Source organism: Leucoraja erinacea, chromosome 21 (genome assembly GCF_028641065.1).
Source record: "Leucoraja erinacea ecotype New England chromosome 21, Leri_hhj_1, whole genome shotgun sequence".
In the NCBI taxonomy this organism is placed as follows: domain Eukaryota; kingdom Metazoa; phylum Chordata; class Chondrichthyes; order Rajiformes; family Rajidae; genus Leucoraja; species Leucoraja erinaceus.
In genome coordinates this window covers 34,716,413-34,743,014 of record NC_073397.1, presented here as the reverse complement: position 1 = coordinate 34,743,014, position 26,602 = coordinate 34,716,413, and the positions used below count along the sequence as shown (strand labels likewise).

The 26,602-nt window shown below is 45.8% G+C and overlaps 1 protein-coding gene across 1 annotated transcript in view; it reads right to left on the bottom strand.

Annotated features, from left to right (window-relative positions):
* Positions 1-13,936: 13,936 nt before the first annotated feature.
* LOC129707567 (uncharacterized) overlaps positions 13,937-26,602 on the bottom strand; it is a 58,548-nt gene continuing 45,882 nt past the window's right edge. Inside the window, exons 8-9 of the mRNA XM_055652714.1 lie at positions 21,499-21,558; positions 13,937-16,747 (exon numbers count right to left, since the gene is read on the bottom strand). Coding sequence (XP_055508689.1) covers positions 16,292-16,747; positions 21,499-21,558 — 516 coding nt within the window. The 3' untranslated portion in view covers positions 13,937-16,291. The remainder of the gene's footprint in view (positions 16,748-21,498; positions 21,559-26,602) is intronic.

Below are 26,602 nucleotides of genomic sequence, written 5' to 3'. Positions count from 1 at the left end.
GCTGTTTGTATGGACACCAGTGGAAGTGCAAGGGCAGCAACAGCCCCCTCCCTCCCTGCGGGAAATGGCAGCTGGCTGTGTTCAGTCTTGCCCGCTAACTTTTAACACCAGAGTCTGCACAGTTTGCAGAGTTTGCAAAACTCAGAGGTAAACTGGCTTTTCGCCCCCCATCGCTTATCCCGGCGAATGGACCCGAAAGAGGAGGCAACAATTCAGTTTCAGTTTGCATGAAATCTAATTTGTGGTGAGATGAACTGCAGAAGCCGGTTCCCACCGAATGTAGACACAAAATGCTGGAGTAACTCGGCGAGGCGGGCAGCTGGAGAGAAGGAATGGGTGACGTTTCGGGTCGAGACCCTTCTTCTGTCCCGCCGAGTTACTCCAGCATTTGGTGTCACCCTTGCATGAAATCTAACACACGTTTAATAAGTGACAGTTAAGGCATGGGCGAATAATTTTAAAATTTGCAAATTATTACAGCATGCCATAGGATTCAATTGACGGGGCTGGGTTGAAGATGGAGCACTGAGGGGGAGGGGGTGATGGATTTGTGCGTGAAATAAAAAAAAATAGATTTACAATCGCTGCAAATCTAAAATAATTTGTTTTAAAAACCCTGAAAATCCTCAGACAGTTATTCTGACGAAGGGTCTTGGTCGTGAAACGTTCAACTCCTCATTCTCTTCCCACAGACTTAACCCGTTGAGTACTTTCCGACACTCTCTGTCTTTATAATGGACTTGTGGGATTGCTTCCATGAGAGCTAGCATGGGTGCAAAGGGCCGAACGGACTCCCGTTTTGTTTTATAGGTGTTTTATTGCTTTTATAGGTGTTGTTGCTGAATTACACAATGTATTGCTGGTAATATTTTATTGATATTATTAAAATAGTTTAATACATTATTATAAATTTTAATATGCAAATGCACATTAATATAACATTCATAATAATAATCAATGTGTAAGAAGGAACTGCAGATGCTGGTTTATACCGAAGATTGACACAAAATGCTGGAGTAACTCAGCGGGACAGGCAGCATCTCTAGAGAAGATTCCTGACACACTGGGTCACTCCAGCATTTTGTATCTAACTCAATATAATAACCTTTGGCGAGTCGAGATGGTGAGTAAATAAAATGGTTTTATTTTGAACACGAAAACAACGAGATTACGCAAATCGATAGAGACAGCCAAATGTACGATGTTGAATCCACACGTGTGGCGGTAAAATTGGATCCATACAGAAAAAAGCACGCGAATAAAACCACCTTCCCAGAACCCGAGGTGCGTAACCGAGCAGGGGGCCAGACACGGTGACCAGAACGCGTGATGACTGGAGACGGGTCGGGCATAACGGAGGGGGCTGGCTGAAAAAAGGACAGGGGACTGTAATAGGCCGGGAGAAACAGAAACAACTGGGTCGGGGGAAACAGGCACAACAGGATCAGCAGCCAGCGGGTGACTGCTTCGCCGAGACTGCACCACCACCGCCGGGCTGTCGACGTCCATGTGAGCAGGCTTCCACGTCCATCAGGTCCGAGAACACTAATGCAATCATCAAGAAAGCTCATCAGCGCCTCTACTTCCTGAGAAGATTACGGAGAGTCAGTTTGTCAAGGAGAACATAGAAACATAGACATAGAAATTAGGTGCAGGAGTAGAGGCCATTCGGCCCTTCGAGCCTGCACCGCCATTCAATATGATCATGGCTGATCATCCGACTCAGTAGTGCAGCAGTAGCTATGGAGCGAAGGAAATAGGCAACGTTTCGGGCCGAATCCCGAAGGGGTTCGGCCCGAAACGTTACCTATTTCTTATGCCCTAGCTTTCATAGAAACATAGAAAATAGGTGCAGGAGTAGGCCATTCGGCCCTTCGAGCCTGCACCGCCATTCAATATGATCATGGCTGATCATCCAACTCAGTATCCCGTACCTGCCTTCTCTCCGTACCCTCTGATCCCCTTAGCCACAAGGGCCACATCTAACTCCCTCTTAAATATAGCCAATGAACTGGCCTCGACTACCCTCTGTGGCAGAGAGTTCCAGAGATTCACCACTCTCTGTGTGAAAAAAGTTCTTCTCATCTTGGTTTTAAAGGATTTCCCCCTTATCCTTAAGCTGTGACCCCTTGTCCTGGACTTCCCCAACATCGGGAACAATCTTCCTGCATCTAGCCTGTCCAACCCCTTAAGAATTTTGTAAGTTTCTATAAGATCCCCTCTCAATCTCCTAAATTCTAGAGAGTATAAACCAAGTATATCCAGTCTTTCTTCATAAGACAGTCCTGACATCCCAGGAATCAGTCTGGTGAACCTTCTCTGCACTCCCTCTATGGCAATAATGTCCTTCCTCAGATTTGGAGACCAGAACTGTACGCAATACTCCAGGTGTGGTCTCACCAAGACCCTGTACAACTGCAGTAGAACCTCCCTGCTCCTAGACTCAAATCCTTTTGCAATGAAAGCTAACATACCATTCGCTTTCTTTACTGCCTGCTGCACCTGCATGCCTACCTTCAATGACTGGTGTACCATGACACCCAGGTCTCGCTGCATCTCCCCCTTTCCCAAACGGCCACCATTTAGATAATAGTCTGCTTTCCCGTTTTTGCCACCAAAATGGATAACCTCACATTTATCCACATTATACTTCATCTACCAAACATTTGCCCACTCACCCAGCCTATCCAAGTCACCTTGCAGTCTCCTAGCATCCTCCTCACAGCTAACACTGCCCCCCAGCTTAGTGTCATCCGCGAACGCTCACTAACTTCTACAGGTGCACAGTAGAGAGCATGCTGACCGGTTGCATCGTGGCTTGGTTCGGCAACTTGAGAGCCCTGGAGAGGAAAAGACTACAAAAAGTAGTAAACACTGCCCAGTCCACCATCGGCTCTGACCTTCCTTCCATCGAGGGGATTTATCGCAGTCGCTGCCTCAAAAAGGCTGGAAGCATCATCAAAGACCCACACCATCCTGGCCACACACTCATCTCCCTGCTACCTGAAGACTGCACCAACCAGGTTCAGGAATAGCTACTTCCCCACAGCCATTAGGCTATTAAACCTGGCTCGGACAAAACTTTGATTATTAATAACCAATTATCTGTTATTTGCACTTTATCAGTTTATTTATTCATGTGTGTATATATTTATATTATGGTATATGGACACACTGATCTGTTTTGTAGTAAATGCCTACTATGTTCTGTTGTGCTGAAGCAAAGCAAGAATTTCATTGTTCTATCAGGGACACATGACAATAAACTCACTTGAACTTGAACTTGAGCTGGGTGACGGAGACGATCTCCTACCGGCCCCCCACCCAAGATGAAGGTTGCGATGCCAGAGAGCAACACCCGGAATGGCCCCTCGTAGACGCCTTGCAACGGGGACCAGTGCGCATCCCTGCGGACAAAAACAAACATACACGTGTACTGCTGTCAGCCCGTGGTGCGGGGTAGGCAAGAGGCCGCCAATTGTGTCCCCCCCCATGTTTTGATGCTGCTGCACCCGCTGAGTTTCTCCAGCATTTTTGTCTACCTTCGATTTTCCAGCATCCGCAGTTCCTTCTTAAACATTTAACCTACAACCTGCATGTCTTTGGAGCGTGGAAAAATAGAAGGTAGACAAAAATGCTGGAGACCCGAAACGTCACCTATTCCTTCGCTCCATACACACTGCCTCACCCACTGAGTTTCTCCAGCATTTTTGTCTACCTTCGATTTTTCCAGCATCTGCAGTTTTCTTTCTTAAACATAGTTTGTAGTTTAGTTGGTTTAAATAAACGGCACCAAGTCTATTCGATAAAGGAGACCAGATTTCTAACATAAATCAGTATAATATGCCCTTCAATTCACAACGTCTGTGTCGAACATGATGCCAAGTTCAACTACTCCAAGTTTAAAATACTCTTTAAAAAATGCCTGAAGTACTCAGCAGATTTGGCATCATCTATTGGGAGAGAATGTCTGATCTGATTTTGCAGTTCGATCTCCTGAGTGATATTTACTTTGCTATTTGAGTTACTCATGCATTGGTAAGCAATGAATAAGAAGGAACTGCAGATGCTGGTTTACACCAAAGATAGACACAAAATGCTGGTGTAACTCAGCGGGTCAGGCAGCATCAATGGAGCGAAGGAAATAGGCAACGTTTCGGGTCGAGACCCTTCTTCAGACTGATGTGAGGGTGGGGGGGGGGGGGGGGGGGGGGGGGGGGGAGAGCTGAGAAGGGGAGAAGAAAGTAAGGACTACCTGAAATTAGAGAAGTCAATGTTCATACTGCTGGGGTACAAACTGCCCAAGCAAAATATGAGGTGCTGCTCCTCCAATTTACAGTGGAGCATATGCCTCCTCCTGACCATGGAGGAGGCATATTTTTCTTGAGAAAAAGTGTTTTCTCGTCTTCGTTCTAAATGGCTTACCCCCTTATTCTTAAACTGTGGCCCTGAAGTGATCTGAAGGGCATGTCCCACTTGGGCGTAATTTGCGTGTCATTTATGCTACATCATTTACGCGCCCCGGGATTTTGGGATGTACAAAATCTTCGCTCGCTATCTGTGTGACGTGCAAATGACGCCCGAGTGGGACAGGACCTTTACTTTGGACTCTACGATTCCACCATCCAGCAGTTTTGTCGCATCTTTCTGAAACCTGGCCATTCAACGCCTGACACAGTCAAATTGCAATGGTTCCTGTACTGGTACAATCAGTCTGAAGAAGGGTTTCGGGACGAAACGTTGCCAATTTCCTTCGCTCCATAGATGCTGCTGCACCCGCTGAGTTCCTCCAGCATTTTTATCTACCTTTGTTAAAATGAACGTTGTGTTGAGCTTGGTATATTAAATTGTCTTGAGATGGAGTCATGCAGCGCTGAATCGAAACATAAATGCAGCCAACCCGTCGAGACCAAACAAGATGCCCCATCTTAACTAGTTCCATTGATCCACCTCTGACCCATATACTTTCAAACCATTCCTATCCATGTTCCTGTCCAAATGTTGTTGTTATTTCTGCTTCGACCACATCCTCTGGCAGCTCGTTCCGTACACCCACCACCCTCCGTGTGAAAGAAAATAGTCTGTAATTAAATTCCACAGCTCTTTGGGGTTTGAAGTTGTATCCACAGTTTATTAACATATTCTTCTGGAATATCAGTCAGCCAATATCACCACCATGTCACCATGAAAACATACACACAAAGTGCTGGAGTAACTCAGGCGGCATATAACCATATAACCATATAACAATTACAGCACGGAAACAGGCCATCTCCACCCTTCTAGTCCGTGCCGAACACGTATTCTCCCCTAGTCCCATCTACCTGCGCTCAGACCATAACTCTCCATTCCTTTCCCGTCCATATAACTATCCAATTTATTTTTAAATGATAAAAACAAACCTGCCTCCACCACCTTCACTGGAAGCTCATTCCACACAGCCACCACTCTCTGAGTAAAGAAGTTCCCCCTCATGTTACCCCTAAACGTCTGTCCCTTAATTCTCAAGTCATGTCCCCTTGTTTGAATCTTCCCTACTCTCAGTGGGAAAAGCTTATCCACGTCAACTCTGTCTATCCCTCTCATCATTTAAAAGACCTCTATCAAGTCCTCCCCTTAACCTTCTGTGCTCCAAAGAATAAAGCCCTAACTTGTTCAACCTTTCTCTGTAACTTAGTTGCTGAAACCCAGGCAACATTCTAGTAAATCTCTTCTGTACTCTCTCTATTTTGTTGACATCCTTCCTACAATTAGGCGACCAAAATTGTACACCATACTCCCGAATTGGCCTCACCAATGCCTTGTACAATTTTAACATTACATCCCAACTTCTATACTCAATGCTCTGATTTATAAAGGCCAGCACACCAAAAGCTTTCTTTACCACCCTATCTACATGAGATTCCACTTTCAGGGAACTGTGCACAGTTATTCCCAGATCCCTCTGTTCACCTGTATTCTTCAATTCCCTACCATTTACCATGTACGTCCTATTTTGATTTGTCCTGCCAAGATGTAGCACCTCACACTTATCAGCATTAAACTCCATCTGCCATCTTTCAGCCCACTTTTCCAACTGGCATAAATCTCTCTGTAGACTTTGAAAATCTACTTCATTATCCACAACCCCACCTATCTTAGTATCATCTGCATACTTACTAATCCAATTTACCACACCTTCATCCAGATCATTGATGTACATGACAAACAACAGTGGACCCAACACAGATCCCTGTGGCACCCCACTAGTCACTGGCATCCAACCTGACAAACAACCATCCACCGTTACTCTCTGGCATCTCCCATTCAGCCACTGTTGAATCCATCTTGCTACTCCACCATTAATACCCAACCATTGAACCTTCTTAACCAACCTTCCATGAGGAACCTTGTCAAAGGCCTTACTGAAGTCCATATACACAACATCCACTTCTTTACCCTCATCAATTTCCCGAGTAACATCTTCAAAAAATTCAAGAAATTAGTCAAACATGACCTTCCAGGCACAAATCCATGTTGACTGTTCCTAATCAGACCCTGTTTATCCAGATGCTTATATATATTATCTCTAAGTATCCTTTCCATTAATTTGCCCACCACTGACGTCAAACTAACAGGTCTATAATTGCTAGGTTTACTCTTAGACCCCTTTTTAAACAATGGAACAACATGCGCAGTACGCCAATCCTCCGGTACTATTCCCGTTTCTAATGACATTTGAAATATTTCTGTCATAGCCCCTGCTATTTCTACACTAACTTCCCTCTGGAGCATATCTAGGCATCTCTGGAGAACCTGGATTGGTGATGTTTCGGATCAGGACCTTTCTTCGGGCTGGCTGCAGTTTGGATGAGTTTAGAGATACAGCCCAGAAACAGACCCTTTGGCTCATCGAGTCCGACCTGACCAGCGATCGCCCCATACACTGGCACTATGCCACACACCTGGAACAATTTACAATTTTTTAACGAAGCTGATTAACCTACAAAACTGCACGTAGCCAAAAGTGCTGGAGAAACTCAGCGGGTGCAACAGCATCTATGGGGCGAAGGAAATAGGCGACGTTTCGGGCTGAAACCCTTCTTCAGACCCCAAAATTACTTCTTCTTTGGAATGTGGGAGGAAAGCAGAGCAGCCGGAGAAACCCCGCGCAGGTCACAGGGAGAACGTGCAAACTCCGTACAGACAGCACCCGTGGTCAGGATCGAACCCGGGTCTCTGGTGCTGTGAGGCCGCAACTCCACCGCTGCGCCGCCATTTCCTTCTACACATTGACTGCTCCACTGCAAAATCTCCGCAAGGTATGTCTGCTTTGAAGAAGTTCTCCTCTCTTGCACTGTTCCCCCTCTGTGATTCATGCTACTCTCCTGCCCTAATCTCTGGTGTTTGTCGATCAATCTCTCCCTCTCCCCCCCCTCTCCCCGCTCTACACCTTGCCTGTGTTCACCTATTACCTGCCCCCCCCAGTTTTATTCACCCCCCCCCCCCCCCCATGTCTGAAGAAAGGTCCTGACCCGAAATGTCACCTATCCACGTTCTCCAGAGATGATGCCTGACCCGCTGAGTTACTCCAGCACTCCTATTTTTTTTTTTGGTAAACCAGCACCTGCAGTTCTTTGCATCTCCACTATACTACCATGCCCGACTTGCCCACGACACAGTGTCTTGTCCCCAGGGGGTACATTTGTTGATTCTGGATCTGTACATAATTTTTCCCATTGACTTGAGTTGGATGATCAGCCATGAGCATATTGAATCACTTTGACTTTGACTCCGGTAGGCGGCGCGACTCTCGTCAGCAGCGGCCTCTGCAGCCCGTCCGCGTTTTTATTATTTTTTGTCTATGTTTCTATGTAGTTTTTGTTATTTTTTGTTGGGGTGTGTGTGTGGGGGGGTGAGGGTGGGGTGGGATGGGGGGAGGGGGTAACTTTTAAATCTCTCCCTGCACGGGAGACCCAACCTTTTCTTTGGCGGGTCTCTGTTGTCGTTGGGGCTGCAACGAGGAGCGGCCTCCAACAGGAGAAGACCGGGTACTCTGGTGCCGACGACTCACCTCACCGTCGCGGAGCTGGCCGAGCCCGGAGCGGGTGGAGCGGTGGAGGAGCGCTGCTGCTGCTGCGGCCCGACCTCCGGAGATTCGGAGGCTGCAACTGCGGGTCTGGCGGACGGCGGCACCGGGAGCCCGCGGGTCCCTGGAGGGAGAACGCTTTTCCGGGCTCCCGCAACGGCGACTTCTCCCGCCCGAGTTGCGGGGTTGAAGAGCTCCTGGATCGGGGCCTTACAGCACCGCCCCGCGCCGCGCGGCTTGGAATGGCCGCGGGACTCTGCGAGCGCACGCCGGGGGCTCTAACACCAAGACCCGGTGTGCGACCTTGCACCACCCGGCGTGGCTTTAATGGCCGCGGGACAATCGCCATCGCTAGCCGGGGGCTTTGACTTTGACTCTGACATCGGGGGGGGGGGGGGGGGGGGGGAGTGGAGAGTGCAGTGGAGAGATAAGTTTTTTTGGCCTTCCATCACAGCGATGTGATGGATGTTTGTGTAAATTATGTTGTGTCTTGGGTCTATTTGTTTGTAATGTATGGCTGCAGAAACGGCATTTCGTTTGGACCTCAAGGGGTCCAAATGACAATTAAATTGAATCTTGAATCTTGAATCTTGAATCTTGAATGGCAGTGCAGGCTCGAAGGGCCGAATGGCCTACTCCTGCACCTATGTTTCTATGTTTCTATGACTGACCGTGTTTGGTTCTGATATACCGGTATCTGTTCATCATTAGCTGTTCATAAATAAATGAAATAACATTGTTAAGTGCTATTAAAGTTGCCAGGGGTAAACAGGTCAACAAAGGTTGGGAAGCTCTTGTTGTACACTCTATCGAGGATGGTGGCATAGAAATGGCTCTGGATTTGAACACACTCAAGACTTTTATAGCTCTGTGGTGTTTAGGTTTAATGCTGGGTCCGTCAAATTTACCCGCAGCTATCGAAAGGAAGCGAGTACGTTTCAACATTTATGCGTCGTTCCAAAACGTGACAAGGAATGCTATGTACATTTCTCCCGCCTCCGACACTCTTTTCCAGATGGTATGTCAGCCTGGATCCTTGCAGTTTCTATCTTTAGAAAAGAATCCACTGGCAGAACTGGAATTGCAACCATTTGTCCAGATAGATTATTTTTTTTATAAACCATCTGCTGAAATTAGCTCTTGCTAAATCTTGCTTCAATAAAATGAAAGGGCCCCAAGAGGAAAATATGGATTTCCTAAGGAATACAAGGAAAGTCTGGGGGCTACAGGTTATTTCAAAGCAAGCATTCAGAATTCATTGCCACTGAAGGCTGTGGAGGCCAAGTCGATGGATACTTTTAACGGCGGCATTCTTTTAAGAGATTCTTGATTAGTATAGGTGTCAGGGGTTATGGGGACAATAGACAATAGATAATAGGCGCAGGAGTAGGCCATTCGGCCCTTCGAGCCAGCACCGCCGTTCAATGTGATCATGGCTGATCATCCCCAAACAGTACCCCGTTCCTGCCTTCTCCCCATATCCCCTGACTCCGCTATTTTTAAGAGCCCTATCTAGCTCTCTCTTGAAAGTATCCAGAAAACCTGCCTCCACCGCCCTCTGAGGCAGAAAATCCACAGACTCACCACTCTCTGTGAGAAAAAGTGTTTCCTCGTCTCCATTCTAAATGGCTTACTCCTTATTCTCCAACAGTGGCCCCTGGTTCTTGACTTCCCCCAACATCAGGAACAGCCCCCAATATCGGGAGAAGGCAGGAGAATGGGGTTAGGAGGGAGAGATTGGTCAGCCATGATTGAATGGCGGTGTAGACTTGATGGGCCGAATGGGCTAATTCTGCTCCTATCACTTATGATCTTATGATCAATGTGAACAAGTGATCATTGGTCGGTGTGGACTCTGAGGGCCGATGGGACTGTTTCAACGCTGTATCATCAATCTACATATAGACCGCGGGAGGAGTCATTGTAATTAATTATTTTAGCCAAGTATGAAAATAAAACAGGTATGTAAATCATCCAAGGAATTTGATTTGTCATACAATCACAAAACTTCCAACCGCGTAGAATCTAACATAAACACCCATCTGGGCGTCTCCTCCACATTCCACACTGTGATGGAAGGCAATTAAAGTCTTATCTACTTCCCTCCTTTTTCTCCCGTGGTCGGGAGAGTCGAGCCATCTGCAGTCAGGGCGATTGCCGCTTCCGCAGCCCGACGATCGATATTCCTGAGGCTTGGAGCTCCCGAAGCCGGTCCATAACCAGGGACCGTGAACTTCACGGTTAGAGTAGAGAGGAAATTGGCTTTTCAGGCAGTTCGGAGATCTCAGTTTTGGTTACTCAGATGGTGTTGGTCTATATACACAGGTCTATATACACAGAGAGTGGTGAATCTCTGGAACTCTCTGCCACAGAGGGTAGTTGAGGCCACAGTTCATTGGCTATATTTAAGGGAGTTAGATGTGGCCCTTGTGGCTAAGGGGATCAGGGGGTATGGAGAGAAGGCAGGTACGGGATACTGAGTTGGATGATCAGCCATGATCATATTGAATGGCGGTGCAGGCTCGAAGGGCCGAATGGCCTACTCCTGCACCTAATTTCTATGTTTCTATGTTTATATCGCCATTCAATACTCTCGATATCCATGCAAGTTTTTCAGAAAACAAAGAAAAAAAATGACATTTGGAATTTTGCTGCAGCAATTCAGTAATTTATTCAAGTCACTGAAATGTTCAATTATATTGGCTCAGAAGGGTCTCGACCCGAAACGTCACCTATTCCTTCGCTCCATAGATGCTGCCTCACCCGCTGAGTTTCTCCAGCATTTTTGTCTACCTTCGATTTTTCCAGCATCTGCAGTTCTTTCTTAAAAATTATGTTGGCTTAATGGGGTGATCTGAAATTCTTATAATTAAAAATAAATTAGGAATGACATTTCATTGTCACACTGTGACTTTGTTTTACGTACACAAAGTATGCAAAGAGTGGCCACACATAGGGGGCTGACAGATTTACAAAGTGTTCAATGTGGTCCTCAATGTCTCCCCTTTGTTCTCTCGCACCCCAACCCCCCCCCACCCGCCCCCACCAGGCCGGGCCCCTCTTAATTTTTAAATGTAATCAATTATTGCAAGAATATTGTTATATACATACAATGCAACACCAAACAAACACACTATCTTAATACAAAATCATCCAATTATCTACACAAATATTCTTAAATGTTACACTATAACACCTATATCCACTGGCTCCCTGTGCGGTTCCGTGTACATTTCAAGACCCTCCTCTATGTCTACAAAGCCCTCAATGGGCTTGCCCCCACCTACATTAAAAGTCTTCTCACCCACCACTCCACCTCCAGGCCCCTCAGATCGGCCGACTTGGGGCTGCTGAATATCCCGCAGTCTAGGCATAAGCTCAGGGGCGACCGTGCCTTTGCGGTTGCAGCTCCTAGACTGTGGAACAGCATCCCCCTTCCCATCAGAACTGCCCCCTCCATCGACTCCTTTAAGTCAAGACTAAAATATTATCTATACTCCCAAGCCTTTCCTGACGTCCACTGAGCGAGGGCTATATGTATATATATCATGGATATATATTGGATGATCAGCCATGATCATATTGAATGGCGGTGCAGGCTCGAAGGGCCGAATGGCCTACTCCTGCACCTAATTTCTATGTTTCTATGTTTCTATATGTATGTAGTTTGTTTGGTATGTTAATGCGAATGGTATGTTAGCTTTCATTGCAAAAGGATTTGAGTATAGGAGCAGAGAGGTTCTACTGCAGTTGTACAGGGTCTTGGTGAGACCACACCTGGAGTATTGCGTACAGTTTTGGTCTCCAAATCTGAGGAAGGACATTATTGCCATAGAGGGAGTGCAGAGACGGTTCACCAGACTGATTCCTGGGATGTCAGGACTGTCTTATGAAGAAAGACTGGATAGACTTGGTTTATACTCTCTAGAATTTAGAAGATTGAGAGGGGATCTTATAGAAACTTACAAAATTCTTAAGGGGTTGGACAGGCTAGATGCAGGAAGATTGTTCCCGATGTTAGGGAAGTCCAGGACAAGGGGGTCACAGCTTAAGGATAAGGGGGAAATCCTTTAAAACCGAGATGAGAAGAACTTATTTCACGCAGAGAGTGGTGAATCTCTGGAACTCTCTGCCACAGAGGGTAGTTGAGGCCACTTCATTGGCTATATTTAAGAGGGAGTTAGATGTGGCCCTTGTGGCTAAGGTGATCAGGGGGTATGGAGAGAAGGCAGGTACAGGATACTGAGTTGGATGATCAGCCATGATCATATTGAATGGCGGTGCAGGCTCGAAGGGCCGAATGGCCTACTCCTGCACCTAATTTCTATGTTTCTATATGTATGTAGTTTGTTTGTTTATACTATTCTTATAACAAATGTAAAGCACTTTGGCCAACGAGAGTTGTTTTTTTAAATGTGCTATATAAATAAATGTGACTTGACTGGACTATACAACTATATCACCATCTTTATTAGCCCCCCCCCCCCATGCTGTGCCCCTCTTTGTTCCTGGCGCCCCCCCACACAGGACCCCGCCTCGTTCTCAGCCTCCGTTACCCACGCGGGCCTGTCCGATCTCTGTTCCGTTCCAGCAGTGATTTTATTTAGTGTTATAGCCCCATTTAAAATTATTGCTATCTAGTAAAATCCTTTTTTCTCAACATTATTTCTGTGTACGTTGTATTATTTATTTGATTTATTTGATTTTTTTCAATCTTTGTAAAAAAAAAAAAGTTCCATATAAATATCCCAAGACATTTAATGAATTAATTTTAAAAAATAGTAATTCTTGGCTAATTCAGGTTACGTTAAGGATACCCAGGCGATGCAGATTTGTTGAATGCAGTGTTTATTTCACGACACAAAGGCGCAGCATGAAAATTACATTTGGACAGTGTCTTTCACAACCTGAGAACATCTTAAAATTTCACAGCTAATAATACTTTTGAAATGTTATCGATTTTCCAAAATAAGGAGTCAAAGCAATTAATCTATGTACAAGAAGGTCCTGAACGAAATGAAAGAGAAGTGATCTGGTTGGTGAGGTGTAAAAAATGGGCAGAAACCAAGTCTCTCATTAGTTTACTTCAGACTTTCGAGACTTTTACAGCATCTGTATAGCCCTTCGGCCCATCGAGCCCATGCCTACCAGTGACCACCCCGTACTCTAGCACTCTCCCACACACTAGAGGCAATTTTACCATCCACAGAAGGCAATTATCCGACAGATCTGTATGTGTATGAAAGAACTATATATGCTGGTTTAAACCAAAGGTAGACACAAAATGCTGGAGTAACTCAGCGGGACAGTCATTCCTTCTATCCAGAGATGCCCAAACTCAGTCAGGCTTGAACCCGGGTCTCTGGCGCTGTAAGGCAGCAGCTCCACCCGCTGCACCACCGTGCCGCTCACTTGCTATTGAGGGAGTGCAGCATAGGTTCACAAGGTTAATTCCCGGGATTGCGAGACTGTCATATGCTGAGAGAATGGAGCGGCTGGGCTTGTACACTCTGGAGTTTAGAAGGATGAGAGGGCTTCTCATTGAAACATATAAGATTGTTAAGGGTTTGGACACGCTAGAGGCAGGAAACATGTTCCCGATGTTGGGGGAGTCCAGAACCAGGGGCCACGCAGTTTAAGAATAAGGGGTTAACCATTTAGAACAGAGACGAGGAAACATTTTTTCTCACAGAGAGTTGTGAGTCTGTGGAATTCTCTGCCTCTGAGGGCGGTGGAGGCAGGTTCTCTGGATGCTTTCAAGAGAGAGCTAGATAGGGTTCTTAAAGATAGCGGAGTCAGGGGATATGGGGAGAAGGCAGGAACGGGGTACTAATTGGGTATGATCAGCCACGATCACATTGAATGGCAGTGGTGACTCGAAGGGCCGAATGGCCTACTCCTGCACCTGTTGTCTATTGTCTCTTGTGCTGGGGATCTCTTGTAGCAACTAGAGGGAAGTTGGATTCGAAGTTCCCTCCTAAACAGAAGTGTTGTCCCCCTGCACCTCAGTGTCAATGTTGGAGGAATGTAGGAACAAGGAACTGCAGATGGCTGGTTTACAAAAAAGGCACAAAGTGCTGGAGTAACTCAGAGAGTCAGAAAGCATCTCTGGAGAACATGGTTTAATTTATTGTCACGTGTGGCGAGGTACAGCAAAAAGTTTTAGTTGCTTGCTACGAAGGTAATGGATCCATGTTTTCCACTTTGCCATGTTCTCCGCTGATGCTGCCTGATGCTCTGAGTTACTCCAGCACTTTGTGTCTTTTTTTGTAAACCAAAATCTGCAGTTCCTTTAAACGTACCTGCCTGACTGGAACAAAATTGTTATGCTGAAGATAGACACAAAATGCTGCAGTAACTCAGCCGGTCAGGCAGCATCTCTGGAGAAAAGGATTAGATGATGTTTTGGGTTAAAATCCTTCTTCAGTAAATGGTCGGCCTCTGGGGAGTGTTGTAGAGCAGAGGGATCTAGGAGTACAGGTGCATGGTTCCCTGAAGGTCGGGTCGCAGGTAGATAAGGTGGTCAAGAAGGCTTTTGGCACTTTGGCCTTCATTAGTCAGAGTATTGAGTATAGAAGTTGGGAGGTCATGTTGCAGTTGTATAAGACGTTGGTGAGACCGCATTTAGAATATTGTGTTCAATTCTGGACATCATGTTATAGGAAAGATAATGTCAACCTTGAAAGGGTTCAGAAAAGATTTACGAGGATGTTGCCAGGACTAGAGGGTGTGAGCTACTGGGAGAGGTTGAGTAGGCTGGGTCTCTATTCCATGGAGCACAGGAGGATGAGGGGAGATCTTATTGGGATATACAAAATCATGAGACAAATAGATCGGGTAGAATCACAGTCTTTTGCCCAGAGTAGAGGAATCGAGGGCCAGAGGGCATAGGTTCAATAGACAATAGGCAATAGTTGCAGGAGTAGGCCATTTGGCCCTTCGAGCCAGCACCTCCATTCAATGTGAACATGGCTGATCATCCCCAATCAGTACCCCGTTCCTGCCTTCCCCCCATATCCCCTGACTCTGCTATTTTTAAGAGCCCTATCTAGATCTCTCTTGAAAGGTTCAAGGTGAAAGGTAAAAGATTTAATAGGTATCTGAGGGGTAACTTTTTCATACAAAGGGTGGTGGGTGTATGGACCAAGCTACCAGAGGAGGTAGTTGAGGCTGGGACTATCCCGTCGTTTAAGGAATAGTTAGACAGGTACATGGACAGGACAGGTTTGGAGGGATATGGACCAAGCGCAGGCAAGTGGGACTAGTGTAGCTGGGACATGTTGGCCAGTGTGGGCGAGTTGGGCTGAAGGGCCTGTTATCATTCTATGAATCTATGACTCAAAGCTTATTGATTATTGTATAGCAAAATGATTATGCTCTCTCCACTTCAAATCAAAAGGACTTCTCAGAAGGTGAAACCTTCACCGAAACGCTCAAATTACATCGCACTGTGTCATTTAGACTTCTTCACCAAAATATCTCAGTTTGGTCAATAAAATATAATTTGATCTCCAATTCAATGTTTCCATGTTGAATCTGTCAATCAATTAAAAATAATCCGGCCTTCTCTTGCATCACCTTGGATCAAATATGAATGGCGTAAATCCATGGTGAAACGTTTAAATGTAGCAGGGACGGACACAAGTTGTCTTCTAGGTAATAATATCGCTGGTACTGTGTCAGTGCTTTATGATCTCCCCATCCTCACAAAAAAACAGAGGTCACAGCTGCAGAATAAAAGGATGTTCCTTTAGGAAGGAGATGAGCAGGAATTTCTTTAGTCAGAGGGTGGTGAATCTGTGGAATTCATTGCCGCAGACGGCTGTGGAGGCCAAGTCAGTGGATATCTTTAAGGCAGAGATAGACAGACTCTTGACTAGTCCGGGTGTCAGGGATTATGGGGAGGAGGCAGGAGAATGGGGTTGAGGAGGAAAGTTAGATCAGCCATGATGGAATGGCGGAGTAGAGTTGACGGGGCGTGTAAGTAGGGTGGGCAACCTTTTCTGCATTGGGGCCAGGACCCATGTTTGTGAGTGGATGGCGGGCCACATCTATCGCCATAGTTAATACATTGGTTGTAGCGCCCAGCTCGCCTGCGTTCCCCGAAACTGGCTACAGTTCCCAGCTCACGAAAACTAATTGAAAAACAATGCGCCTGCTGGCCGGATGGTTTTGGGTTACGGGCCGGAACTGGTCCCTGGGCCGTAGTTGCCAACCTCCGCCCTAGAGACCTGTAATAAAGTGCTCTCTGCCACCATCAGATGTACACGCACGGCTCTGCTGCAGTTCACTGATACTTTCGTAATAGTTTTCCGTCTGTCTCTCTGCGGCACGGTTCAATGCTCGGTTTGCGCCGACCGCAATAACGATTCTCTTCCACTTCAGATCAATCGCTTCGTAACCCGGTTCTGCCATTTCCTCATCCTGGCTCCTCTCCTGTAGTTTCACCGGCCACCTCCTTTCCTTCACCGGGGTGTAACAGGGTTTCTCGCCCAGGATCTGACTGCCAGTGTGCCAGTGTGGGCTCTTAATTGATTCGTAATCAGGCTCCTCTTCATTGATATTCCCTGTCGACCGGGAGTAGAACTTTGGAATGTCTTCGCGATGACCCATATTTAGCGGCGATGGCGTCCCCTTCCTGAAGGCTTTCTTTGCCACCTTGGAGTACATTCCTGCAATCTGCAAGAGAATACGTGTATTAAGTAGCGAACACAGATTTCGAGGAAGGTGATAAACAAGGAGTGAAAAGGTCGGCACAGTAACGCAGCCGGTAGTGCTGCTGCCTCACGGTTCGGATCGGTTCAGTTTCCTGGCCACAAACTCTCCCTGCTACCTTCAGCAGTAGGTACAGGAGCCTGAAGACTGCAACAACCAGGTTCAGGAATAGCTACTTCCCCACAGCCATCAGACTATTAAACCTGGCTCGGACAAAACTCTGATTATTAATAACCCATTATCTGTTATTTGCACGTTATCAGTTTATGTATTCATGTGTGTATATATTTATATCATGGTATGTGGACACACTGATCTATTTTGTAGTAAATGCCTACTATATTCTGTTGTGCTGAAGCAAAGCAAGAATTTCATTGTCCTATACAGGGACACATGACAATAAACTCACTTGACTTGACTATTGTCACGTGTACCGAGGTACAGTGAAAAGCTTTTGTCTGCGGAAAGACAACACGTGATTACAATCGAGCCATTCACAGTGTTCACAGCTCCAGAGACCAGGGTTCGATCCTGACCTCGGGCGCAGTCTCTATGTGGAGTTTGCACGTTACTCCTGTGACCACGGGGGTTCCCTCCAGCTGCTCGGGTTTCCTCCCTACATGTTTTTTAATAATGAACACTTTCTGAATAGCTCTTTACTGAAGTGGAAAATGATATGTTATCGTCTCTTGCACCTACTTTCTATTGTTCTATGGGTTATTGATAGGGGACGATCAGCCATGATCACAATGAATGGCGGTGCTGGCTCGATGGGCCGAATGGCCTCCTCCTGCACCTATTTTCTATGTCTCCATGTTTCTTCTTATTACAATTTACAGTAAATGACTGGAAGCTGCAACTGAAGAAGGGTCTCGGCCCGAAACGTCACCTATTCCTTCGCTCCATAGACACTGCCTCACCCGCTGAGTTTCTCCAGCAGTTTTGTCTACTTTTGACTTCTCCAGCATCTGCAGTCCTTTCTTAAACAGGAATCTGCAACTCTCTTTCTCTGTTTACCAAATGCATAAATTACCAATTAAAGTATCCGGGACATTTAAAAAAGTTTTGCCTGCACAATTTCACAGTATCATCTCGAAAATAATCTGCCCCGTTTATTAATTGCATTGTGGCTATTAAGACTCCATGGGCTACTGGAACATGGAACAGCACAGCGCAGGAACAGGCCCTTCGGCCCACAAGGTCTGTGCTGGAACTGGTGTCAAAGCCATATCAGCCTGCACATAATCCGTATCCCTCCCTTCCCTGCATATCCTTGATCCGATGCAAAAGTCTCTTAAATGCCACTATTGTGTCTGGTGTGCACCACCATCCCTAGCAACACATTCCCCGCATTCACCACCCTCTGTATAAGAAAAACACTTTCACATCGCCTTTAAACTTTGGCCATCTTACTTCAAAGCTATGCCCCCTATCTAGTATGTGGTAGATCCCTGCTCGGTAAAAGGTTCTGAGTGTCTACCCTATCTGGGCCTCTCATAAATGTATCTACTTCACTCAGGTCTCCCCTCAACCCAAACAGCAACAATATCAGAGTATCATCTCATTTCCCCAGTAATATCCCTCTTTAGTTTTCCTACAGGAAAAATATTTTGGCTCTAGTTTTAAAAGTATATATTTTAGCACAAAGATTAGCTTCCAGAAGCAAATCAAGTAATTGGAATGTCCATTTGCTGTTATTAAAGCGAGCACAAATTATTTAAAAGCTCCACTTGTTTGGCATGAATTAGTTCAACTAAAACTTACTGAGCGCAGGAAACACTCAATGTTGATAAAAGATTCAAACCAAGTGATTGGATCAATAATTGACCACTTCAGTGGAAGGATTAAAAAATAAAGCACAAATTGGGAATATGAAGAAATTCTACAAATATTGGAAACACTGAATTGTGTTCAGCTCTGGACACCGTGTATAAGCAAAATGCCGTCAAGCTGGAAAAAGGGTATAGAGAAGATATACGGGGATGTTGCCAGGACTAGAGGGTCTGAGCTACAGACAGAGGTTGAGTAGGCTGGGGCTCTATTCCTTGGAGCGCAGGAGGGTGAGGGATGATCTTATAGAGGAACAGATCGGGTAAATACACAGTCTCTTGCCCAGAGTAGGTGAATCGATGATCAATGGACATAGGTTTCAGGTGAAGGGGAAAAGATTTAATAGGAATCTGAGGGGTAACTTTATCATACAAAGGGTGGTGGATGGATGGAACGAGCTGCCAGAGGAGGTAGTTGAGGCAGGGACTGTCCCAACATTTAAGAAGCAGTTAGACAGGTACATGGATAGTGTTAAAGAAGGAACTGCAGATGCTGGAGAATCGAAGGTACACGAAAAAGCTGGACAAACTCAGCAGGTGCAGCAGCATCTATGGAGCGAAGGAAATAGGCAACGTTTCGGGCCGAAACCCTTCTTCAGTCTGAAGATGCTGCTGCACCCGCTGAGGTACATGGATAGGACAGGTTTGGAGGGATATGGACCAAATGCAAGCAGGTGGGACTAGTGTAGCTGGGACATGTTGGCGGGTGTTGGCTAGTTGGGCCAAAGGGCCTGTTTCCACGCTGTATCACTCTATGACTAACATGCAACAAACAAATCGGCATTTGTGAAGAGAAATGTCCAGCCTACAAACTGGGTTTGCACAGTCACCAATTGTAATGTGGAATTCTCTACCTACGATCTGCCGATGACATTTATTAGTTTTTAGAGATACAGCGAGGAAACAGGCCTTTCAGCCTATGCCGACCAGCGATCCCTGTACATTAACACTATCCTATACACAAGGGCCAATTTGCAATTTTTACTGAAGCCAATTAATCTACAAACATGTACGTCTTTGGAGTATGGGAGGAATCCGGAGAAACCAGAGAAATCCCACGATGAAACTCCGTACAGACAGCACCCGTGGTCAGGATCGAACCCGGGTCTCCGGCGCTGTGAGGCAGCAACTCTACCGCTGCGCCAACGGGCGGCCCCAAGATTCCATTGTTTCTTTAAAAAAGTACTAAGTCTGAAGAAGGGTCCCGACCAGAAACGTTACCTATCCATGTTCTGCAAGGATCCATGTTCTGCATAGGCTGGGGCTTTATTCTTTGGGGCTGAAGGATGGACTTATTGAGGTGTACAAGACCTTGAGAGGCATGGATAAGTGAACACTCACTGTCTTTAACCAGGGTAGAGGATTCTACAACTAGAGGGCATAGGCTTAAGGTGAGAGAGGAGAGATTTAACAGAGACCATAGCTGCAATCTTTTCCACACAGAGGGGCATCTGTACCTGGGACCAGCTGCTAGAAGAAGCAAGAGAAATGGATACAATTCCAACTTTTGAAAGACGTTCGGATATATGGATAGGATGGGTTTAGAGGGCCAAATTCGGGCAAATGGGACTTGCGGAGTTGGCCAACTTGGTCGGCATGGGCGAGATGGGCTGAAGGGCCTGTGTCATCAGGCAACACCCTATCAACAACTAGAGAGTGGTCCTGAGCTGACCTCATTGAAGACCCTCAGACTATCTTTAATCGGACTTTACCTTGCACTAAACGCTTTTCCCTTTATCCTGTATCTGTACACTGCGGGCAGCTCGATGGTAATCATGTAGAGTCTTTCCTCTAACTGGTTAGCATGCAACAACAAAAGCTTTTCTCTGTACCTCGGTACACATGACAATAATAAACAAACCAAAATGACTCTGACAGTATTGGGACTTAGATAAAGACACTGACCCATTAAGGCACTTTTGTACCATCGAATTCTATAATATTTAGATAATTGTGTTATGTTAAGCTGAAAGTTTTATCTTGCGAATACTTGGTTATTTGGCTCAGCTCAACTAATCTTATCGGTGAAATTGTTGTTCAGAACACTAAAATTGTTTCTGCGGCTCAAATATCCTGCAAACAGTGGCTTCCTTCCAGGGGAACATTTCCTCTCTCATCGCCTACTCCACCATTCAATCATGGCTGACCTATCCCTCCCTCCTAACCCCATTCTCCTGCCTTCTCCCCATAACCTCTGACTCCCGTACTAATCAAGAATCTATCTATCTCTGACGAGTATACCCACTGACTTGTGGCCTCTACAGCCTTCTGTGCATAGAATTCCACAGATTCACCACCCTCTGACTAAAGAAATTCCTCCTCATTTCCTTCCTAAAAGGACGTCCTTTAATTCTGAAATAAATTAATGACAAATTATAAATATATTGTTGCAATGATAGTCGAGGTTTAGACAATAGACAATAGGTGCAGGAGTAGGCCATTCGGCCCTTTGAGCCAGCACCGCCATTCAATGTGATCATGGCTGATCATCCCCAATCAGTACCCCGTTCCTGCCTTCTCCCCATATCCCCTGACTCTGATATTTTTAAGAGCCCTATCTAGCTCTCTCTTGAAAGCATCCAGAGAACCGGCCTCCACCACCCTCTGAGGCAGAGAATTCCACAGACTCACAACTCTCTGTGAGAAAAAGTGTTTCCTCGTCTCTGTTCTAAATGGCTTACTCCTTATTCTTCAACTGTGGCCCCTGGTTCTAGACTTCCCCAACACCGGGAACATGTTTCCTGCCTCTAGCGTGTCCAAGCCCTTAACAATCTTATATGTTTCAACGAGATATCCTCTCATCCTTTTAAACTCCGGAGTGTACAAGCCCAGCTGCTCCATTCTCTCAGCATATGACAGTTTAGGGAAGATTTGAATGCCACCAACCTCTGCATCAGTCATTGATTGAAGCTTTTCATGGGATTTACTGACAAACTTGTTTTCTCCCTGTAATAAGGATAACATTATTATAATGACAGTAAAACGTAACATTGTGTTATATCTACACTTGCTGAAAAAAATCCATTTATTTCGTTCATTGTCATTCAATTTACTGGTTCATTTTCAATGAGTGTCCTGTTTCAATGATGTGGTGTTTTTGGTTCATGGTTTGTAGAAGCATCAAAGAGTACAGCACCAGAACTGGCCCTTCAGCCCACAATGTCTGTGTTGAACACGACACGGGAGAAAAGGAGGAAGCGGGGCAAAGTTATTCGCCTTCCATCACAGTGGGGAATGTGAGGTCGCCGAAAACCAAGATGGACGTGCGGCCCGCGCTGGTGGGGACTCGGAGGGAAGGCCGTGGTCTCGGTGTTTGCGGGGATGTCGCGCCATGAGTCCGGTGCGAGCGCGGACGGCTTTCTGACTGTTCGGGCGGAGAGAGTGACAGCAGTCCCTACAACTCTGCTCACATCATGTTGAAGGAGCGTGTGTGTGTGTGTGTGTGTGTGTGTGGCCCGGACATCGAACTGTTGGCGGTGGGTCTCTGCTTATGCTGCGTGCCCTGGGGATTCTCACACGCCGCTGTTTATTCTTTATGTCGATTTGTACCTTGTTGCTTTTTTGGTTTGACTGGATGGTAAATCAAATGTTACGGTATCTCGGTACACGGGACAATAAAGGATCATTGAATCATTGACCATCTCTTGCAGAATCTACATGCGCATAAACCACATCCCTCCATTCCCAGCAAGTCCATGTGTCCATCCTAAAGGGCCTGTCCCACTGTGTACGAGCTAATTCAAGAGTTTCCCCCAAATCGAACTCGGAGAATTACAGTAATGGCCGCTCGTGGGTACTCGGGGCTCTCGTGGACATTTTTCAACATGTTGAAAAATCTTCACAAGTCTTCCCGAGCTTACCGCGTTTCTCAAGTACCTGCTGTTAGCGTTACGAGCCGCTAAGAGACGTCCCGAGCTCCGACGTACCCGCTACGTACATTCTACGGGCTTACCACGAGTTTGATTTTTTTTTTAAACTCGGGAGAGCTTTTGAATTACCTCGTACAGTGGGAGAGAGCCTTTAAGCCTCTTAAACATCACTATTGTATCCGCCTTCACCTCCATATCCTGCAGCATGTTCCAGGTGCGGACCAGGTGGGCCGAAGGGCCTGTTTCCGCGCTGTATCTCTGAACTAAACTACACTAAATTAAACTGCCTCTGCTAACCCAAGGAGAGCATTGAAGGACCAATAACAAACTCAGCATCAATCTCATATAATTTCAATTTAATGGCAGCGATTCACTGTGATCTCATCCTGAGGTTATGAGATTAGTTGAGCTGGGAGAAACATTTCAATTTCTCTATGACTGGATCAGAAACTTGCTCTTGCCTCTTCACCCTTCCTGAAGCCATCCCGACATGCTGGACTCAACCAAGGGTCAAGGGTGTCTTATTGTTACATGTCCCACACAGAACAATGACATTCTTACTTGTAGCAGCACAACACAGTATGTAAACATAGTACTCTGTAAACAATGTAATAAACAAAAAGATCAGTATATCTATGCATGTATATATAGATATATATTGTGTATGTGAATATGTATAGACAATAGACAATAGGTGCAGGAGTAGGCCATTGGCCTTCCGAGCCAGCACCGCCATTCAATTATCCCCAATCAGTACCCCGTTCCTGCCTTCTCCCCATATCCCCTGACTCCGCTTTCTTTAAGAGCCTTAACTAGCTCTCTCTTGAGAGAGGGTATGTGTATATGTACTGTGTACTGTGTATATACACATAGACTTGACATATCGGCACAAGGGCACAGATATATACATGCACACATATTATACACACACACACACACATGTATATATGTGCACACACTTCTGGTTGATTACTGCACAAACACCTCATAAGTGGTTATCTTGCGCAGGTCGGAGTGAGTAGAGATTAAATTTTGAATCATATTTTGTATGTATGTGTGTATGCACACATAAATATACACACACACACATACACAAACACATATATGTACAGTATGTTGGCACATATATGTGTATATGTACATGTGTACATACACATACACATATACACACACATATGTATGTCTGCACACACATGTATGCGTTTATATATATGTGTGCATACACACACACACATATACACACACACACACACACATATGTACACACACACACACACACACACACACACACACACACACACACACACACACACACACACACAGCCCCAGGCCTATGTAGTTTGGAGCTTATTTGAGGTTGTGGGGTTTATTAGACGGACGGCTGTGGGGACCACGGTTCTCCACAATTTGTTCCAGCTGTTGTTTTATCTCTGCAAACAAACTCACTCCTAAATTTCCCTTTCTAAATCCTGATCTCACTTCTTGGCTCCGCCTGTAGTTTGCTTTTTGACACTCAGACCCTTCAAAGCGTTCGGAAGAGCCAACTGGCAAAGAGAATTAACTTCATAAAGTTTTACACAAATTTTAAAACAGTAAATAAAAAGTTATGAAGACATCGTCCCCCAACCACCTGACTTCGGGGAGTTGCAGGGGAGATAAAGTCCGTACAGTTGAATGTTTTTGGCAATCCATCGCAGCAAACTTTGCCTTTTCAGCTGAGTAAACATCATAACAATCTACACTCCCACTTGGACAACACATACAGAAGACCAGGAGATATCGGAGCTGAATTAGGCCATTCTGTCCTGCCATTCAATCATGGCTGATCTATTTTTTCCCTCTCGTAGAAACATAGAAACATAGAAATTAGGTGCAGGAGTAGGCCATTCGGCCCTTCGAGCCTGCACCGCCATTCAATATGATCATGGCTGATCATCCAGCTCAGTATCCCGTACCTGCCTTCTCTCCATACCCTCTGATCCCCTTAGCCACAAGGGCCACATCTAACTCCCCCTTAAATATAGCCAATGAACTGGCCTCAACTACCCTCTGTGGCAGAGAGTTCCAGAGATTCACCTCTCTCTGTGTGAAAAAAGTTCTTCTCCTCTCGGTTTTAAAGGATTTCCCCCTTATCCTTAAGCTGTGACCCCTTGTCTCAAAACCCATTCTCCTGTCTTTCCCCCATAATCTTTGAGGCCCTTACGAGTCGCGAACCTATCAATGTCCATTTAAAAAATACACTGTGACTTTGCCTCCACAGCCACCTGTGGCAATGAATCCCGCAGATTCACCACCCTCTGACTAAAGAAACTCCTCCTCATGTTTAGTTAACATTAATACTACCCTGCACACACAAGGGATAATTGTTACAAGTTTCACTTAAGGAGGAAACACATGTGATCACAGGGAGAACAATACACAATAGACAATAGGTGCAGGAGTAGGCCATTCGGCCCTTCGAGCCAGCACCGCCATTCAATGTGATCATGGCTGATCATCCCCAATCAGTACCCCGTTCCTGCCTTCTCCCCATATCCCCTGACTGCGCTATCTTTAAGAGCCCTATCTAGCTCTCTCTTGAAGGTATCCAGAGAACCGGCCTCCACTGCCCTCTGAGGCAGAGAAATCCACCTCCAGACTCACCACTCTCTGTGTGAAAAAGTGTTTCCTCGTCTCCGCTCTAAATCCTTTAAATTCTAAATCTAAATGGCTTACCCCTTATTCTTAAACCGTGGAACGTACAAACTTCACACAGCCAGCACCCAAGGTCAGGATCGAACCCGGGTCTCGTTTGCAAGGCGGCATCTTTACCGCTGTGCTATTGTGTTTAGAAACATAGAAACAGGTGCAGGAGAAAGGCAGCAGCGCCATTCAATATGATCGTGGCTGATCATCCAAAATCAGTACCCCGTTCCTGCTTTTGCCCCATATCCCTTGATTCCGTTAGCCCTAAGAACTAAGATCAATGTTGTTTTATCATGAATGTTTTATTATTATTAATGTTTAGTGTTTTCTGAGTCATTCGTAACTGTCACTGTATGTCATGTTGTTACTTGTGGGCGGAGCACCAAAGCAAATTCCTTGTATGTGAATATTTGGCCAATAAACCTACTTAAGGGCCTGTCCCACGAGCATGCGAATCCATGCGGCAAGCGCGACCTAACCAGAAGCGGGGGCCGCGCGGAGGTCGAGTGAGTGACATGAAGTGCGAGCGAAGTCCGCGGGAAGTTCGCACGTGACGTACGGCGTCGAGGCGGCTGCGGGCCGGCAGGCCGTTGCCGCGCGGAATTTTTGAACACGGTCAGTTTTTCGGAGCCCCGCGTGATGTCGGGGACCAGCTCCGCACAACTCCATACGGCTCTGGCGATCGAAGTGGGACCGGCCCAGCGAGGCCGTACAGCTCAAGCGACCACGTTAGGTAGCGCTTGCCGCATGCAGTCGCTTAGCTCGCACTTGACGCATGGAGCCGCATGCTCGTCGGACTGGCCCTTTACTCTATCTAACTCTCTCTTGAATGCATAATATGTCGATTATCATGCATTAAAAAAAAATGAGGACTACAGAAAAATAAAAGTTGCAATTATTTCTGCGTTAGATATGATTGAAGTGGTGCTACACTTATTTATTGGAGTGAGAATTAGTTGCATTTTGGATGAACAAGGTCTGACAGATGGGAATAATTATAAGAGTACTTGGTTTGAATGAGACGTCCTCTGTAGCACATCTGGATCTTAACCTTTGGCACAGTAAGCGCCATCTCTGCCAAATTATATTTGATATGTCTTGATTAATTGGTGTTTTTTTGAAGAAAATCTTTTTTACATTAGCTGTGATTTTATATGCATGTGACGATCCAAACTAAACCTTTGCTTCAAGATAATTTAATTTTGGCTTAATTCATGAATGAAACAATGCAACAATTTAAATGAACATTGCATCTTTAATGCGGTAAAACGTCGCAAGACGCCTCGGGTGTGGATGAAGGCCAATTAGGCTACAAACCCGCAAGTCTGTGGGGGTGAGAGGAATCCGGAGCTCAGGGAGGAAACTGATGCAGTCGCAGGGAGATCGTGCAAACTCTACACAGACAGCTCCCGAGGTCAGGATCGAACCTGGGTCTC